Source organism: Paramormyrops kingsleyae, chromosome 1, assembly GCF_048594095.1.
Source record: "Paramormyrops kingsleyae isolate MSU_618 chromosome 1, PKINGS_0.4, whole genome shotgun sequence".
Lineage (NCBI taxonomy): Eukaryota > Metazoa > Chordata > Actinopteri > Osteoglossiformes > Mormyridae > Paramormyrops > Paramormyrops kingsleyae.
In genome coordinates, this window is record NC_132797.1 from 25,732,469 (window position 1) to 25,752,762 (window position 20,294).

Below are 20,294 nucleotides of genomic sequence, written 5' to 3' on the forward strand. Positions count from 1 at the left end.
CGCAATAGCTAACATATAACTACTACAGTAGCTAGCAAATAGTTAAAAAAAGACAGATGTAAAACCTTAATTAGTTGTGGATATCCTCACGGTTACTTTAATTTATATTTTAAAATAATTAACATCTGTGCAGTGTTTAATGAGAGATCCAAGTGGAAAAAAGATACAGACCAGTAAAATAATTAAAAGCAAGGCCACAAAATAATTGCAAAATATGACACAGCGATCGTCAGATTTCTAGGACGCATTTATATGAGGTCCACTCACCGTGGGACGCTTGTGCATTATTACATTCTAATTTTGGGCCCGTTCGTCTTTTTATTCCTCTGATAAAATAAAATATGTCTGACCTTTCTGACGTATAATTTTATTCCTTTTCAGAACACCCTGTCGTTTTCCACCACGCAAGGTGACCACCTTTACAGTTTCCCTAATTCATTACTGTAATTACAATGCATCCAGTCCATTAAGGGCCGACCGTGATTCAAAGAGGCAGCCTTTCTTAAAGACCTCGGGTCTGGAGCAGCTTCCGATTTCCCGAGACACTCTTGCTAAGTGCTTTTGACATGAATCTACTCGGTAAGCGACAGGAACCGTCTCCATTTAAAACACCGCATGCATGCAGCCAATCAGGTTTTTTTTATTGCCTCACATGCCATATTTTTGAGTGTGTTTATAGATCTGAGACGTATCGTTCAGCGTGAAACTGCAATGGATTGAGCTCTGAGGGTTTGGCCACAAAGGATTGGGTTCTAGGCCCGTGGCTTTTGATAGAACTCCCCTAAGGTTGGGCAGTCCAATTAGTCACACCGCATTACACAATCTTTTGAACTGTCGTCCTGAAGAAAATAAGTTGACGTGCTTTTCATTAAGGCCAATTTGCATTTAAAAGAGGAGATTAGCGATATTCCCACTTTCCAATTAATCTAACTTTTAATAATGCATTAGTGCACTGACGTGCCTCTGACCAGCGTGTGAACCTCTGCACTCCTGGTGAGGTCCCCGGTTGAAGTCCAAGGCGAGGCAAAGCACCATTTCAGTCACTGAAGAAGGTGGGTCATGAATTTTCAGGGCCTGGCTGGGCTGGCTCTAGCTATAGACAGAACAGGCAGTTGTCTAGGGCCCCCGAATTATCTGTGTTGCCGAGGAAGCGAAATGGTTGTCAGTTTTCTTATAGGATACGTTGGTTTTCAGTATCGCTATTCAGAATCCAATCAGTGACCACAATTCAAGGAACCCCTCCCCATTCATGTCATGTAAGAGATCCGATAGGCTTACAGAGAGCTAGAGCTTCTCTTCCGAAGCGAAAATAAATTTATAGCTTAATGAACTATATTTGCTATCATGACCCCTCCAAATCAAATTTACTTCTCTGAACTCGGGGGGGGGGGGCTTCCAAAGACAGCTTTGTCTAGGGCCCCTAAAAAGATAGAACCTGCCCCCAGTGGCGGTTCTACACGGAGGCCTAGGGAGGCCCGTGCCTCTGTAGACATGTCCCTGGCCACCCCTGTGGCCCCCCAGTGCTGACCAAATAAAAAAGTATGAATTTATTATGATTTTACACACGAGCGCCAAAAGCGGAACTAATGCGACGCATCGTTCTACACGGGTAAATTAGAGCGGCGCACCCAAACACTGTGGTGCTGCTCCGTGAATGAGAGCGCAGCAACAGCTAGAACCACCCTTGGATAGTGGAGCTACGATTAATTTCTTCTGTAGCAAGAGTCGAAGGTAAGCAAAACAATTTCATCTCGTGAGTGACTTGTTGTTCTTGCACATAACCGTGTTACTTTTGTTTTTCACACTGATAATGAAATCAAGTTTGGAAATGGCTGGTCTCGAGATGTTTAAAAACTTGGTGACACTTTTATATTTGTTACTGTATTTGTTCATCTTTGTTAACGTTAGTTAATAAAAATATACAGCTGTTCATTGTTAGTTCATGTTAGTTCACAGTGCATGAACTAATGTTAAGAATTTAATAAAGTATTAGTAAATGTTGAAATTAACATTAACAAAGATTAATAAATGTTGTATACGTGCAGTTCATTATTAGTTCACGTTAACTAATGTAGTTAACTAATGTCACTGTCATTTTTTAATGTGCCCCTCTGGTTAAACACTGGCCCCTTCTTGGCCCCCCTAGTAAAATTTGTCTAGAACCGCCACTGCCTGCCCCCTTCTCTGCACTATCTGGTCGATTCCGAAAACTCCCGTTGCCATTTACGAACGGAGGAGTCTTGAACGACAATGCCCCTGTCTGCAACCTTCAATCAAATTCTGTATCACATTAAAACAATTTTCATTTTGACACCTAATTTGCATTCCAGGCCCACGGATAGAGTAATTTCAGTTTTCGATAATTATTTCTGACTTTGTATTTGCTGTTGTTAAGCTCCACTCTCAGATTCTGAACGTGAATAGCTAATGTCTGGAACAATGCATTCGCCAGCTGCTCCCGCTCGTTCGGATGATTTCCTTTCGGTTGCAAGTGCTCAGGATGTTTCAGAGGGTCCTTTCTTGCAGTAGTTTAAAAGCATGACTGTTGTTTAACAATGAGTGTCATTTTGGGGGGGGGGGGGAAATCCTTCCATCAATTAGCAGCAAAAGTGGCTCACTTCTCTAACGCTAAGTGGTGGTTTGTCTTGATCAAAGGAGAGGTAAATGACTTTGAAATAGGTTTTCAGTACATTTCTAAGGAATATTAAAACTGCCATCAGTTTATTTCTTAAGTGGTATTCCGTAAAAGGTAACAGACTCGCAGAAACCCTTGACGTGTTTTTAGCGTGACGCTAATGCTAATAATAGCTAACGGCCGTTCCGGGCTGTTCCGAGAATACCTACCCAGTTGGCGGTGCTGACGGCCTGGTAGTAGATGCTGTAGCTCTTGTGGGGCAGCAAGGGTGCGTTCCAGTAGCCGCTGTACGTCCTGTTGTCACCGATGCTGAAGCGCTGGGGGGTCTGAATGCCGGTGGCGGGGAACTCCGCAGTGAAGTAGTAAGGCGAGTTGAGCAGAGTGGCATTCTGGAAGTGGATGGGTACGGGGTAGCAGCGCAGGATCTCCGCTGTTCCCCTGGCCCGACGGGGGCGCTCTTCTTCTACCACCACCTGGTACACACTGAAAGGCAAGGGGGGGGGGGTGTCTTTACGTAGGGTTCCCATTTTCAATCTTAAGAGATAAGGGATATAAAAATACAAGACAAATCACTTCCCATGGCATTTAAAAAAATTTTCAGAAGTATTTTCTCATAACCTTTTTATCTTTACTTTTTATATATTTCTATATTTTTGTACACATTTTGATACTTTATATTACTTTTATTTTGTTATCCTTCTACCTTTTTGTCTGGCATAGCTATATACTATTACATTCTTCTTGAATGTGTAACGTCACTTGAAAAACAGGCATCTCCTTGCCGGACTGAATAGCAGTCCATCCAAGCTGCCACCATCTGCCAAATCCCTTTAACAACAGCGTCACAAACACACAGATATAATCTGCATATCAGCAAAACCCAACAATCAAATGAGAGAAATATGAAATACTCGGATTCCTAAAAACGAGTGCAGATTTCATTCTAACATTTCATTTTAATGGAGCTGCATGGGCCGCTGCCACTGCAATCCCAGGAAAACAACACAGTCAGGAATTCTGGAGCAGGATCGGGTTGTCAGAGAGAGAAGAAAAAGCAAGTCTAAATATCCCGAAACAAGACAAAAAGAAAATCTCTTAACTTTAACCCAATAAGCACCTATGTTCGGTTTCTCAACGTAACATTTAGTGGCAGCCCACACGCATGCTAACGTGCATCTCTTGCATATAAACGCAACCTACAAAATGGACCCGGGGGGGACTGAAGCCAAAAGGGTCCAACCCCCCGAGCCAATTTGCACCTGGGTGAAAAGGACAGCATCTTAACAAGCCGGTTCCGTATCGGGGAAGGGTCTCCACTGCCTGGGAAGAGACAGGTTTAATTAACTTGGCAAAGCCCACGGCCAGGTTCTGAGCAGAGCCCCAACAAGCAGGCTGCTATCTAATTTATTGCGAGATAGTGGGCGAGTAATATCCCATCTATCTGGGATTTAAATGCTATGAGGCGGCAGCTGTCTTATGAAATTCCAGGGCTTTTCTCTCCATTCCAGGATATTAGGACTATGAACCCCCAGCCCCCCGGAGAACACGCATTTGTATGTGTGCGACAAATATAATAACAGGGAGAATAAAAAATGCCCTGCATTCTCAGCGTGGCGAAATTAAGTTGAATGGGAAAAAAGAAACCTGCTAGCTGGCTCTTATTAGGAAGTTAGGGCGCGTGACGGATCGCGTTCGAGTCGAATCCCCATTACAACGACAGGTCCATTCCACCAGAAGGAAAGAAAAACTTTTATCTTAAATAGCAGGGGGATATTACTTAAAATGAAAGGCAGGGTAAATCGTGAGAGAATCGGCAGAACTCCATCAGGGTAGCGCTAGAGAAATTAGCGGAAGTAGAATTCAGGCTTTAGCGTTACGCACTAGTTATATAATTTAAACTCCTAATGGTCAAGCAGCTGCTTTCCATCCCCTTTTATTAAAAAAAACAGGTGTGGTGTGTGGCTCTCCAGCTTAGGATACTGTGCCTGTGATCAGAAGGTTGCTGGTTCAAAGCCCAGGGTCAGCAGAGTGATGTCACCACTGGGCCCTTGAGCAAGAGCTCTCTCCCCATTTACTCCAGGGACTGTCTGCTTTTCCAAAAATGTGTCGCTTTGGGTGAAAGCATCTGCTAAAGAAATGTAATAAAATGAAAAATGCAAGAGGCACCCCCCCCCCCAGACAGGCAGTACAGCTGTACTGTTGTTTAGTTTAGCGGTAAAATGGACTGAAATGTGAAGCTTGGTTCCAGGTCCTGAGGAGGTAAGGAGCACACGCTGACTACAGCGCATGACAAACCACCTCAGAGGTGAGACCTGAGTGCGGCCTTGTGGCAGGTGATACCTCAGCACCACATTAGTCCAAATGAACCAGTGTGAGGTTTTTGTTCCTGGCAGCTGGAGTGCCAATCCTGCCACCAATTTATTCCCTGTAAGTCAGAGGACCTCCTTATAAGGCTGGATGTAGATTAACGTCATACCCAAGATGGAGCGACTGCAGGTTAGGGGCCTTGCTCAAGGGCCCAACAGAGTAGAATCAGTCTGGGTTTTCACAGGATTTAAATCAGCAACCTTCCAGTTGCTGGCACAGATCCCTAGTCTCAGATCCACCACTCCATCCAGGTCCTTGGGTGGAGGTTAGAGTTAAATGTTTTCTTGAATGAATGTTTCTTGCACAATGAAATGATTAATAAAATACATGCCTGAAAATTCATCTATGTCAAGTGAAATTAGTGCATCAATGTTTCATGAGAATGGGTATAAACACCCTGCCCCCACGATGCACGAAGCATGTCCTTCAAGTGTAACTGAGCGACGGACTGATGAAGGACCCCCCGACCCCCCCATACCTGTTCATCACCAGCACATTGAAGACTTCAGTCAATAACACTGTAATTCCAGGTATTAATTCAGACGAAATGCTAAGGGTGAAATTATCACCGCCGTGAAAGGAGACCAGCATTCTGGCCCCAATATTCCGTTACTGACATCCCATTTAGGGAGCATAATTGCGGTAATTAGTTCCACATTATCCTTTATTTAATTGAGATTTTATGTCTAACAGTCATGCATCAATTAACAGTATAATATTAATAGGATCTATCAGTATTACGTAAAGCTAATTTGTTAATTTACTTATTAACAGGTAATCATTTTGTATACAAAAATAGTGAATCATCCATTACATGTGACTCAGTAGAAAATATTAACAATAATATTTCAATGTATGTTAACACATTTATTGGTCCTTTACTTATTTTAGATTCGGCATCATTATTCTTTGTCCGCTATCTGAGAGGCATTAGCATTAGCTGCTATAATAACGAGATGCATTTGCACCGCAGTGGTAATGGGCCGTGCTTCTCTCCTATGAAACTAACGAATGAGAGGCCAGAACTTTAACCATGGCCGGGTTACGCTGCACGGGTGCAAGGACAGGCATTCAGGGAAAGGAGAGCTACTGTACCTCTGCAGCTATTTAATTCACCACAGACTGCATCTTATTTAGGCCAAGTTATGATGAAGTTAGCTTAAGATACAACCCAGAAGACAAGGGGTAATCTAATACTTGGACAATATAACGTATTAATATGAATTCCTTAAAAAAGAAATTGAAAGGTATGTTTTTATTATTGAAATGATATCCTCTTGCTGTTCCGTACATGAGTCTTGGAGTTAGACAACCAAGCAGTATTATTATTATTATTATTATTATTATTATTATTATTGTTGTTGTTGTTGTTGTAGTTGTGAAATGAGGGGATGTACCACCCAAGCTATATGGAGAATATTATATGTACAATCTGTGAAGTTTGTTAAATGAATTCTTTTCTTTTCCCTTTCTTTCCAGATTACATCTGTCATAAGCCATTATAGGATATCAGGCTGCTTTCATGAATACATATTGCACTCCCTCAGCCATAACTCATTACGAGTCACTTCCCCGGTACCAATAAGTCCCTTTTGCCCTTTCGGCGCAGCTCAATATCACGCCACGGCGCTATTTAGCGATAAAATCGGACATAATAAAATATTAATTAGCATGGTGGGGCTGGCGCGCAGGATGGAGTTAATCACGGTCCTGCGCCGGAATGAAAGGGCATGGCAGAAAGTGTGCTGATGCGAGAGGGCCCCCGCCATGCAGACAGGGAGAGGGGTGCGGGGCATTTCCGCTAGATTTAGCGCCTATTTAAAGGCCGCCCATAACTTTAAGGACCCGTCAGCAAGCCGACTTACGGCCTCCCCTTTCGCTGGGGGTCACGGGGGCCCCGAGGCGGCCTGGCTCTCAGGCCTGCTACGCACGTCAGACAAGACAGATGGAAGAGGCAAAGGTGAAAAGGGAATAAAACCCTATAAATGCCAACGTTTTGGACAGTTTCACTCCAAGCCTAAAAAAAAGAACGGGAAGGAAGTCTTTCCCGGAAGTTAGGGGTGCATGGCGGGGAATGACCCAGGACAGGACGCAGATTCACCTAGATGCATGTTTTTGGACTGTGGGAGGAGCCTGATGTACCTGTAGCTGCAGGAAACCCGCAGATTACCGCACATCATGGAGAAAGGCATGCAAACTCTACACACAGAGCAGAATCATCCCCGGAGATCTGAGGCGACAGAACTCATGAATGCATACATTAGCACATATGTACCCCGGTCCAGGGGAGGTGGTTGGATAATGGTTGGATGAATGGATGGATTAAAGTACATACAGGTCTTTTTTCCACAGTCTTTTTTGCAGTTATAGGCTAAAGTTCCGAGACTGAATAAAGAAAAGAAAATCTCGTGGCAGTAATTAAACCATATTTAGCCGCAGGATTTACTTCAGAACTATTTCTTTCCCTTCAATAAATAATACAAGCCAACCTCTGATGACTTCTGTTCAGGTGCCAGTAAAGACCGCAGAACCAATAAATCATCAAAACCTGATTTAATTAAACAAACTCCTTTTTCCGAGCGCCTAAAGACAGGGGCTGATGTCCTGGAGAATAGAAGGGCTGCGATAAAGCTGGCAGGAATGGAATCACTCTTTAATTAAATCTACTCTAAAAAGAAACAAAAAAGCATAAAAATACCTATAAATTATTCAATTTCCTGTCTTAGAGCTTAATATTAAACAGTCCTTTCTCCTTACATTTACATTATTTAATAAAAAATTAGCATTATAAAAACAATTCTTATTTTCCCTTCTGGCATTAAAGGAAGACCCAGCAGACGAATAAGGCATTTTTGAGAATAACCTGATCTCCCTTTTTAATGAGTGAAACATGAAAGTAACACTAACTTTCAACATGTCGTCAAATAAAATCGCTACACGTGAGAACAACACATCTGTACACTTAAAAGTTGATGCCAACTTTTTTTTTTCCATATAAAATGGGTTGAAAAGCAAGAAGAATAACACCAGTGAGATTGCTAAGACATCCCCCAGAAGGTTTTCCAGTTTCAGTAGGAACTGTTATCTCTTTCCATTTACAGTGGTACCTCAGAACTCGAACTTAATCAGTTTAGAACTCGGGTTCGAATCCTAAAAAGTTCAAGTTCTGATCGAATTTTCTCCATAAGAAATAATGGAAAACCAATCAATTGGTTCCCGGCCTCAAAAAATTACATTTAAATATGTTTTTTTTAGCATTTCAACACAAAATGAACAGGATAAAACAAGAAGAGCATATATTGTACTAAACACATCTAAGGACATTCATCAAAACAGTAATTTGTAAAGGAGGAAAATAAATGTATCCAAACAATGTGTAAAGTTAAAAAAAATCAACAGTCTTAATTTTTCGTGAACACAACGCCAACACTGTACGGCCAACAACACTAGACTATGCCATGTGGTCTATTGTTTATTGTTATTATTACTCAGTATTTGTTAATTTGTTTGTAAACTGCAAACTTTTAGGTTCTAACATTTGTACAACTATTGGGTAAATTTTTGGTGAGCAATGGCTACCAAAATGGTATAAAGTACAGTGTATCACCTGATATTTTCAAAAAAAAAAAGCACTATCACCAACAAACGTTGCTATCACAGTAAATGTGAGGCTGAGACTGAAGTGTTACCCTTTGTTTCCGCTGAGAGACGTGCCGCGTGACTCATTTCCCCGCGTGTACAATTTATCTTAGGTCGGCGTTCACGGTTCTACTTCTGAGATTCAGATCAAGTTCTAGGTCATTTTTTTTTAACTGGTTGGTTCGACTTTTAAGAAATTTGAGTTCTAATGAGTTTGAGTACTGAGGTACCACTGTACTGAACTGGTGCAGTGAATATCCAGTTATATAAACAGGTAAACAGTAAGATGCAAATACAAAATAAATTAAAAAGACTGTCTTCCCTTCCCTGTACACTATAACATCTTGTCTAATGACACCAAATCCATCCTCTACTGTCCTAAACAGTCATTTCACCACCCAACCAATATGGCATGAGAGCCCTAAATGGACAATGATGTTTATCTTTGCAGCTGTCTTCTTTATAAGCATAACAAGACCACCATCTCAAGTTTACATGTTGTCATGATATAAAGGTTATGGAAAAATATAGACAATATTTCATTATAATTATTACCCTCTGAACAAACTTGAGTCTGATCAGTGTTTGAGGAAATCAAACACAAACACAAGTCTATGAGGTCCAATGTTTGGGGAAATAAAGCACAAATAGGTCTATGAAATCCAAACCACGCTTCTTGTTCCATTTTCGTCTCTTCCAGCAGGTGAGTAAACACTGACAGAAGGTGCTGTGTACACCAGCAGCCCCAGTGTCAGGTGGAAGACCAGCGGAAAATAGCGGATTAGGCTTGCATTTCATTTCACACGTGCTGCTTCCTAGACAGACGGCTGTGCAAGCTCTCACATTATTCACGGAAGAATTCATTATTTTACTCCCCACAAAGTCCACCTTCAGTGAGACCCCAACTTTTTATGAACTGCTGAATCTTTTCTACCCTCCATCCATCCATCCATCCATCCACCCAATCTCAGTCACTCAAGGGTACAAGGGAGAGGAACTTCCTGAATAGGATTCCAAGTAGTCCTCCTGCTGCTTTACAAATTGATTTAAAACTGTAGAATTTTGTCTATAGTGTTGCCAGAAGTTGCCATCAACTTAATGTCCCGTAGCTCAACAAGTAGAGGATCACACTAACAATGCAAAGGTTGTGGGTTCAAAGCCCAGGATGCTCCCAAAAAGTCTCAGTGGGCTAAGCCTCTCTGCCTGAGATCAGAAGGTCACTGGGTCCAGCCTGGCCACAGTATATACTGTGGGTCCTTGAGCAAGGCCCTTAACCCCTTCCTCCCTGGGTGCCACTGTGGGTGGTCACCCTTCACGGCCAGCTTGCTCACAGAGAGCAAGTTGGAGACTTTTTGAAATACCTACAGAGAGCAAGTTTGGGGAGGTGTAAAGAGAATTTCCCCATGGGGATCAATAAAGCATCTATTACTGTTATTGCAAATTGTAACCCTTCGCTTCACTATAAGTTGTTTTGGATAAATGATAAACTATGGACATGGTCATGCTGCTCCTATGTAACCAATCAAGAGTCATCGCAGACAGACATCAGCACAGAGGTCAAATGACAGCAGCCAGTTACCAATGTTAATATGGATGGAATGGAGACCAGCCAAGAAGGTCCACAGAAGGCTAACTTCAAAATCTTCCCATGTTCATCTTCTCATCGGAAAGGTGTGGGGCCATCAATTGTGGGGAGCCCCCATCCCCAGGGAGCCTGGTTTTCGCTCTTCGGCCTTATATTTATGAACCACAACCCCCCAAAATGGGAGAGAAGCAGGAAGTCACCCGCAGCTGGCCTAATCTCCAGGCGCTGCCATGACCTCCGTGCAGTCATGGGTGAAGCCTGAGTGCATGCCGATGACCAGCGACTGTTTCAGGTGGATTGTGATGTCACCTTGTATGGAAGGTCGGGGGAGCGGGGGGAGGGGTCCTCAATTCAGTCTGGTGGCATTTTCATTTAATTTCCTACATTCAGATGAGAACCTGTGGGCCAGGTATTAGGGCCAACCCGAGGTCCCCAATTACCATAATTGCATTTCCAGCATTCTCATTTATCGTCTCCCATGACTGTTGCAATTCCACTCATCTTCAGCGGGGGACAACATCAAAAAGGATTTGCCTCTGTGTGTTTGTAGTTTCAGGGGCGTTCTGGAAAACCCAGATAAACCACCCCCCCCCCCCCTTTTTTTAATTAACCCCCATTTTGAGTGCAAAGATCTTGACGAAGCTCCTTGTTTCATCCCATTTCCAAGTGACGAAAATTCACATGCGAAGGAAAAGCTTCAGCACAGGATTCGGTCCCGAAATTAAAGGTGAATAATTTGAAATAATTGTTTTGTTTGTGTTTTTTTTCCACACAGACCTCAGCTGACACCGACTCCCAGCACATTCTGATAATGGGTCCGTGGTTGACTCCAGGCGGATGGTCATAAGCTGAAGCCGTCGCCACAGACATGTTGCCATGTGGCTCCTGCGACCCCAGACTTTGTCCTCCTACTTATAGGCAAGAGCGCAGCAGGGGCATTGATACCATAGCAACTTCAGAGGGCCCAGCACTCTACAGGGGCCCTTGAATATGCAAAATTATACAATATAATTTCAAATTTCTAGCTACGGCCCCAGCCAGAGGGCATCCAGAGGTGGGCATGAAGCCACCATCCATCGCCAGCTTGAAGCCAAATGCAGAAAGCAAAGTCTGGTAGATGAAGAGGAAGTTATTTGCCAGTGGACATCTTTGCCAGAAGCAGGAGGGGGGTGTATGGCTGCTTCTCTGGAGCAGACTTGACTCTCTTCACAGGTGATAACGCAGAAAGAGAAACTCACTCGATTCACCGGCCGGGAAGAGGGTACGGTACATTGAGTGTCTCGGACATTCTTAGCCCAGAGCTGCTTGCAAACAGTCGTCCCAACATAGAGCGCAAAGAGAGGACAAGCTTTGGGTGGGGGAAGGGGGGGGTTCAAACATTAGTGCGATGCAGCGTGGCTGACAGACGGAACGGTAATCCTGTTAAAGCTACAATGTCCCTCCTGCCCATCGAAGCGTGTGTTTGTCCTGCCAGACAAGACACGCGCTCTGTTACGCAATTTCCCAGAGCAGCTCAGTGCAAACACGAAAAGCTGCGTTTCGTGTCGAGGATACTTGGCAGCCTAGGAAACGTTTTCCTACGATTCTGAGCCTTTTTGTTCCTACATTTCCTAAATTAGAGGCAGATGAAATTTCCACGCGCCGATCCAATCATTTTAATGTCTCCAGTCCCGCTGATGTATCGCAGAAAAACATCTGTTATTTCACATTCGGAATCTAGAGGCCGCATTCCCCCACAAATCCATTGCGACACGTGTCGCATGTTTCATTTTTTAATCGGACCACACGCATTGTTCTTAGTCCAATATCATGTTCACTGCCAGCCAACAGATCGACAGCATTCAGTGTGGCGCCAAAGAGGTCCCCAGATTTGAAATTACGCAGCAGTGGAGGTGAGTACTTTAGCCTACATGGGGAATCGGCACGGGTGCGGAAAACTCACCATGGAATTTAGTGAGAGCCCCGAAAAATTCCGGAATGCTTCAAGTGGCTTGTCAGTCGGCACCGCGGTTACGGGAAACAAGTCACACAGGAGGCAGAATGGGTGCATACCGAACGGGTTTCTGAAACCCTTCTTTTTTAAAATACTGAGGCACTCCGTGCTGCCTTTGCTTAACTGTCATGCTGTCATTTGTAGCTTGAGGGGAAAGACGAGGGGCTTCAAAAAGCTTCCCGTCAGATTGTTCCTCTCCATTTCTGTTCCCCAGCTCCCCCTGCCATCTCTTTATTCTCACCTTCCCAGGTGCAGCATCTCCGCCTCGCTTACCCCGCTTATGAACGAGAAGCGTAATTTTAGTCTCCTAAACCTGCACGACTGCCAACATTCAGGTCTCCTGCTTTCTGCACGCTCGGGTCGAGTTCAGGTGGAAGACAGCAAATTATTTTCATTACGAGTCACGGTTTGGTACCTGAAGTAATTTATTTTGCATATTTATACCGTGTTTTATAATCTAATACACCTAAATAATTCCCTTTTCTGGAACCCGTTAAAACAAAATGAATAAATATTCATGATTTATTTAAAGGGCTGGTTTAATGATATTCTAATTTGGCGGGTACAGCTTTAAATTAAAAGGTGATAATTCCATTATACAGCTGATTTTTAAATGGGGTGAACCAGGCTGAACCGGAGCTAATACAACAAAAACTAGATCCCTCGTCTAATCTGCAATGCAACGAACATGCCTCCCAACTGTAAACAAAAGGCGGACTTATACGGTAATTAAAGGTTGGCTGATTCGTACCTGTTCAGTTAATTTATTTAAGGCTTCAATTATCCTGCTATATTAAAAAAAAATCACAGCATGTATATTACAACTAGTGAACTATAATCGCTGAAGGTTAGAGAAGATCTGACACGTGAAAGAAATGAATCACAGGAAAACATTCAGAATTCTGTAACGGAAAGGATAATCTGACACATTAATTATAGTGACGCTGGATTGTCAAGAAACAAAACCCTAACCACATGATGTGAATCATATAATAAAACTTTAGGAACTTTGAATATCTTCATGCCAGCAGTTGTTTGAAGCCTGTGCAGCATAACCATCCAAGTCAGATTGCAAGAGAGGACTTTGCTTTAGATGGTTGGTATGTGCTTGTTTAGAGCTGTGCATATCTGTGGAGCTGATGTGTAAGCTAACAATTACTAGGGTCATGTCAACTCAAGGAAAGGGAAGACATCTTCACTGAAGGGTAGCAGTGAGCAGACACTCGAGGTCCAGTGACATCAACGCAGTAGCCCAGCCTAAGGTCACCTGCATCTCTATGGTGTTGCTTCCCAGCTACGGAAAGGAAAACCTTTGTGTCCAAGGTGTGCATGTTTTCACTGAGCAGAATATCGAACTTTCCCACCCATGGGCTAAAAAATACACCCAGAGCCCATTCCCACAGACTGTGGGTTTCTGCAGTCCTGTGCCATCCAAACAGAAGAGCACACAATAGAAGGGAACCCCAATGAACTCCTTTAGAATGGTTTGGCCAGAAATACATACTGTAATCGCAGTGGATTACCTGCATGCGGCAGGCAGAACTTCCTAGCTAGCGTCATTATCCAGAGTAAAAATTCACAGCTATCTATTTATACATATGGATTATCCCTGTAAACAATTCAGAAATTAAGTGTCTTTCAGACCGATTGACCACAGATCAGGTGGAGTGGCCTGCTCACTGTGTACTTCTATGTGTCTGCGGTATTGTTGTTGCGATTATATTTCATTGACTGTTTATTACCCTTCACACCTTGCAAAAAGTTCAGAAGTCCCCCTGAACTGCATGCATGTCTACAATGCCCACTGCTTTGCATGTAGAACTCATGAATATTAATCATTGGCTGTTGTTTTATTGGCTAATTCTGTGTGTCTGTAATCTGTGTACTAAGTGGTGGTAGCTATTAGCGACAGTGCTTTATCAGGGATGGCTAGATTTCCACTAAATCATTAATAGGCTTAATCAGTACTTACTGTTTGCCAGTCCCCTTAGAGCAAAAGGAGCTTTATAAATGATTAAACAACCAATAGCCCTATGATTGTTTAACTGTCACTTCAATGCAGTGCTTTCATGACACTGGAACAAAGGGAACAACAGAGTGGTGGCATCTCAGAAAGGAGTCTGCTGTTGTTAGCAGTCTCTCTAGTGTCTGTCCAGGACATCTGCATTGAACACTAACATGGCTTAGACTGTCTGTAGTGATAAAACTGTGTCACATGACTCCAGTGTGTGAAGGTGGGCGGCAATATTCTGAGCTGGCAAGCCTGAGATCTAAAAAATCCAGGTGGTTTTGGAAAACCAGGCCAGTGGTAACTGCTTCTGACACAAGGGGCAATGCATTTGCAGAGAAAACAGTGGTCAGGATTACATTTTGTTAGACACGTGGCCAACTCAGATTTTGGAATAATCAGTGGTGATTCTGGTTGGTGACAATGGCTGCCAGTGCGTGGACTACCTAGGAGATAAAAGGGACCGGAGATGAAGAGCTCCAGACGTGAGCTTGGGCACCTCTCGGCTATCTTCTCATCTTCAAAGGCCAAGTCTCACCTTCTCCAGGATCAAATGTGCAAACAATAAAATCAGGGGGAATAAAAACGCTCAACAGATCAAAACCGGGTGCTGCTTCCCTCCGATATTCCATCGTAATTATAACTAATGTGGAAGCAGGTTTATCGGGGTTCTGGCTGGAAACAGGTGGAAAGAGAGAGGTACTGTAGTAGAGGGTATAGGTACAGCAACAGGCGCCCAGACCCCTACCTGACAGGCGCCCCGCGGCTCTGTGCCGGCTTCAGCATCACTGTCACCGTGCTGTCAGTCTGGTTGAGAGGTGTCTCGTGGTCATACCCGGGCATGTGGGGCGCTGTGGAGGGCACATAGACCACAAGCAGATTCACCAAGGTCAAACACTGATGGCCTAGCAGGTAGACTTTGCTAATGGCAAATGAGCTATTACTGCTAATGGCTAAAAGGCTATACTCATAAGCTAAAAACCAATCAAACCTTGTTGCCTACAGGCTGTAAATACACAGATTTACCCTTTACCCTCATCGAAGGGATCACATTCTCCTAAGTTTCATCATTTCTTGTGATTTGAGTACTATTGCAGTCAGGGGCGCCGCCAGGGGGGGAAAGGTTAGAACAATTCTAGGGGCCCAGCACTGACATGGGGCCCTGTTAGGGGCTTTACATTTTCGCAAAAAGGGGGGGGGGGGGCAAAATTGTAATCTTTCATGGGGCCCAAGATTTCTGGCGGCGCCCCTGATTGCAGTCTTCATATATCCTCCTATATGCGGGCAGCCCAGTACATGCATGAACATTTCTGCCAAGAACCGTCTCCTGCTCCTCACCTGAGATCTTGGTGGTGAACTGTGTGATGGCAGGCGGGCCGAAACCTTTGACGGTGCTCGCCCTGATAGTGAAGGTGTATGTAGAGCCAGGGTAGAGCCCCACGAACAGGTGCGAGGTCTCGTTGCTGTGCTTGAAAACCTTCCCGCTCTGGTTTGACAGGTCAAACTCAGGGTCGAAAGAGCTAACGGCCTTGTATGAAATCTGCCAAAGGGGAGCGATTGTCAAAGTTCACATAAATCTATAATATGTTATTTAAAATATGCTGAAGATAGAGCTTATGTATATCCTTTAGTTTTTACATCCAGCAAAAAGTCACTGGTAGTCCCATAGTAGATATGAGCTCTTTTAAAAGGTAATTTATTTCCAGCCGAGTACATTCCCAGTAGCTAAGGTGTAGCTGTATTAGCTAAAACTACACACCTTTAAATAAAATAATAATAATAGTAATAATAATAGCAGTAGGATAGCAAGGTGCGATGGACCGATATCCCATCTATTTCACGGACTGCCTCATGCCCTATGCTGCCTGGGATAAACTCCAGGCCCCCTCCTCCTTGACCCCGACCAGCATAAGCGGTCAGAAAACAGGGAGATAATAACAGTGATAAAATATCACTTTAAGTGCCTGTCGAGATAAAGGCTAAAAGGCTCCAAGCCCATGCTTTCCTCGGTTGGCCAGGGGCTCCTCCTCTAGCTGCTTTGTTTCACACCTTCCCCACGTCGCTCGAGTGCAAGATCGCAGGTGTGGAATCGTGAAAGCAGAAGGCACACCTGTATCTGCTCTCGAGGAAGATTCATTTAAATACACCAAGTGTCACACTATGGAAAGGATTCCTCATTACTTTGCCCATAGTCTAATTAATGTGCCTCTGCAAACCCCAATGCCCAACAGGTGTGAAAGGCCTTCCCCATCTCTGAGATTTACAAAATGTCATAGGGCCATCTTTCAAGGGCGGGACCTGGGATGTTCGTGACTGGTCTGGTGATTTGTCATCATGAAGGCTGGGAAGATGCAGTGAATCTGGCAGATGGCCGCAGATGCTGGAAGGAAGGGATGTTTCGGGGCAGGGGTGGGTCTCAGCTCACCCATAACGAGGTAATTGAATAAAGCTGAGCACTCATGTAGACTGAGAGCAATGGGTCAATTCTCTTGGGTTTCCAATTTGCTCATTTTTAAGTTAGTGAGCAAAACAGTCATTCTGTACATATTGTTTGATTTCCCTACCCTTTAGATCCGAAGGGTGCAATAAGATTTCTCTGTTTAATCTTCCAGTGCCTGTGTCCTGCATATCTGTTTGCCACCCTGCAGTTCTTTTCCATTATAGCTAATATTAGTTCTGTCTAATTGTCACATGATCAAGTCACATGATCTACAATATCAACTCATTGCAGTAGCTTGAAATTTGTCAGATGTTCCTGTACGTGAACCATCCTTTCACCTAAATTTCATCAGGTGCCAAAAAGGGGGCTAAATAACAGCAGCAGTCGGGCGTCATCCGACGTCGCCGGAAAAAGACAAGCTGCCAAACTGTTCAAACGGTTTATACAGAAGCACACAAATGAGTAAAGATCGAGAAATTTTCAGCAAGAGGCGTGTCGCGGGGAAGCGTGTCATGGGGCCGACACGAACACGCTAGGAAGACAATAGCTGGAGTCGCTCTGCGGCAGCCTAACGAGGCAGAAAATCTTTGATTTGTCCATTCTCTGAGAGACAGCTCAATGGGACTTCAAAGGGGCTACACGATGACAGAATGTAATTTCACAATACGACTCCGTGACAGCTTAATTGGTGAAGTTTTTAATGAATTACTGTCTGTACGGAACTCTGGATCCGCTGCAGCTGACCCTCATTGTCAGAACGTCGAATAGCATCAAATCCTCTGATAAACCAGCGATTTGTTACCGAGTCAAATTGTTATATTTCACTGAAAAGGTACCTACTCTATAGATATTAGCCAACCAAATTAAAGGCAGACTTTGATGCTACTCGGTCTAATGGAACACATAACGTTCATGTCCAGCTTTGAGTTCTTTGGGAACCTTATCTGGGTCATATAAAAGTAATATGTAAAGTAAAATCCATAATCGCTCCTTAAACAAATAATGTGACAAATCACAGTGTCATACATACAGTATGTGCTTCATCTTGGCTTATATTCACTTTTTGATTGTTAATTCTGGGCCCTGCTTAGAAAATTTGCTCTGTGTCGCAGAACAAAAACCCATTCGTTTCTGTGGGGGGGAAAAAAAACGGTTCAGTTTGTCCCACCAAGGCACCTGTAACTGCCATATTATTCTTTGACTATATTTACATATTAGCTATACTAGGATCCATGCAAACACATTCTGTAACTGTGCACTTCTGTAAAGTTCTTATCTTTGCCAAGGTCTATGGCCACCGACTACTCGAAATCACCTCCCGTTTATGTGGTTCACTGGTAATCTATAAAACTTGTGTAAGGCGAGGTCACCTTCATTTCACGAGCCCCTGCTACTGTCAGAATATCTGTATTCCTTTTATCTGATATCATACCCGTGGCAATGCTACTTATGTGCAACATTTATGAAACGGGCAGCGGGGACAAAGCAGAAAAACAAAATGAAAATGAAATGAATTATGAACTATGAATATGAGGCTTCGAAGTCACTTAGTGACGGTCATTTAGTGAGTGGTACAGTGCCACCACTTACCTCATACAGTGTAATTATGCCATATGTCTGGGCCGGCTCCCTCCATTTAAGGGTGATCTTTTCCTCATAGGTGCTTCCCTGAATGGACTCCACTGGAACAGCACCTGGCACTGGAGGGAGAAAGTATTACACCTTTTTAAGCCCAAAAATGGAAAAAGAGCACGGGATCTTATTGCTTTTTAATTCAGCTGCTTTTTAAACTTGCGCAGCTGATAGTATTGGCCTTAATCCATCTCCGTTTCATCTGTGCAGTATGGAGGCGTGGATGCTCTTCTGCTTAGGAAACTAAAACCTTGATTCAAGGGTACAACAGCAAATCCCAGGGAGACTTAAAAAAAAAGCCGTCCTCCCATCACAAAGACTATTTCTCTTCCCAAGAGCACCTGCCACTGCGTGCTGGCTCTAAAAGCAACGGGAGCACAATGCCGCAAACTTGAATGCCACAGTTGAAAGCCAAGTAAATTAAGAGAGAAACACTTCCTCCAAGGCCAGAATGGAGAATTTGTACAATATGTTTTCTTATCTGAAGACTCAGAAGCATTTAAAATGCTGCACTTTTCTTCCCCAAGTCAATGTTTACATCATCTTGGTTTCTGAAAAACAAATTGCCGTACACGGTGGATGTGAGTCGCTTTCATTCTGCTGTTTTAATGCGGAAAAACCTGAACATGGGTCGGACAAAGAGAATATTTGAACCAATGCGGCTCCCCACTCTTCCTCCTCCCGGGATCTTAAATCACACATTCCGCATCTTGGCTTCTTTCAGTGTTCCCCATCAAAATCCCCTCCGTCTGTCTGCTCCGAGATCTCTAGGGTACCGCTGTGAACACCTCACCTAGAACTACCAGGGAGTAATGTAAGGAGTGCAGCCAATAAGCTTAGGAGAACTTCAGAGGCTAATATAGGCCCTTGTCTCCTTAACGATGACAATGAAGAGGTCTGGCTTCAGGTTATTGATGAAATGATGAAGTGTGCAGTTCAGTGGGTTAGGCCTCTGTGATCAGTCGCAGCCTTGGCAGAATAGTCACACTGACGATGGGCCCTTGAGCAAAGCCCTCCCCCCTCCATACCCCCCTCCCCAAAAACAATTCTCCAGGGGCACCAGATAATATATACTTAACACTACGTCCTTAACACTTAACACTAGAGGGTGCATTAGGGTGTTTTTTCAAGGCTCTGGTAATTCGTGAACCATGCCACGTGACATGATGCCCGTGCAAGCGCTCACCATCTTCATCGGTCAGCACATCCACCTCCTGGCTCTCTTGGACGCCCTCAGGGTTGCGCAGCACCAGTCGCACACTGACATTGGTGTAGGGAGGAAGGTTCCGGATGACATGCTGTGGCGCTATGCCGGCTGTGTCGTGGCACACCTCCTCACGTGTCTCTTCCTTGCCGCCGGCCCGGTAGCGGTACTGCACAGTCAGGTTATAGCTGTGGCAACGTGTGACGTTGTAACCGAAGGGCTCCCAGCGCACGGTGATCTGCCTGGAGTTGATGTCCACCACCTCCAGGTTCCTGGGCCCATGCATGGGGTCTGGAAAGAGATGAAAGAGAGGTTCATCAGCGTGTATAAGCATTCCTGAGCATTCATGTGTTCATGAGACTTCATAAACATCCGCAAACATTCATAAGCATTCATGAGGATTCATAAACATCCGCAAACATTCATAAGCATTCATGAGGATCCATAAACATCCGCAAACATTCATAAGCATTCATGAGGATTCATAAACATCCGCAAACATTCATAAGCATTCATGAGGATCCATAAACATCCGCAAACATTCATAAGCATTCATGAGGATTCATAAACATCCGCAAACATTCATAAGCATTCATGAGGATCCATAAACATCCGCAAACATTCATAAGCATCCATGAGGATTCATAAACATCCGCAAACATTCATAAGCATTCATGAGGATCCATAAACATCCGCAAACATTCATAAGCATTCATGAGGATTCATAAACATCCGCAAACATTCATAAGCATTCATGAGGATTCATAAACATCCGCAAACATTCATAAGCA

General features: G+C 43.8%; 1 protein-coding gene and 1 long non-coding RNA gene across 14 annotated transcripts in view; one reads left to right on the forward strand and one right to left on the reverse strand.

Annotated features, from left to right (window-relative positions):
- The window catches only part of ptprma (protein tyrosine phosphatase receptor type Ma), a 199,846-nt gene that overhangs the window by 67,632 nt on the left and 111,920 nt on the right, over nt 1–20,294 (reverse strand). For all 13 annotated transcript variants that reach the window (XM_072712303.1, XM_072712301.1, XM_072712296.1 and 10 more), the window contains exons 8-12: nt 19,486–19,794; nt 18,258–18,367; nt 15,566–15,767; nt 14,976–15,078; nt 2,845–3,118 (exon numbers count right to left, since the gene is read on the reverse strand). In XM_072712303.1, the coding sequence (XP_072568404.1) occupies nt 2,845–3,118; nt 14,976–15,078; nt 15,566–15,767; nt 18,258–18,367; nt 19,486–19,794 (998 nt within the window). The remainder of the gene's footprint in view (nt 1–2,844; nt 3,119–14,975; nt 15,079–15,565; nt 15,768–18,257; nt 18,368–19,485; nt 19,795–20,294) is intronic.
- On the forward strand, nt 1,465–19,492 carry LOC111850044 (uncharacterized). The gene is made up of 4 exons (XR_011991764.1): nt 1,465–1,731; nt 11,002–11,144; nt 11,252–11,438; nt 18,328–19,492. It is a non-coding gene; the product is annotated as an uncharacterized lncRNA (long non-coding RNA).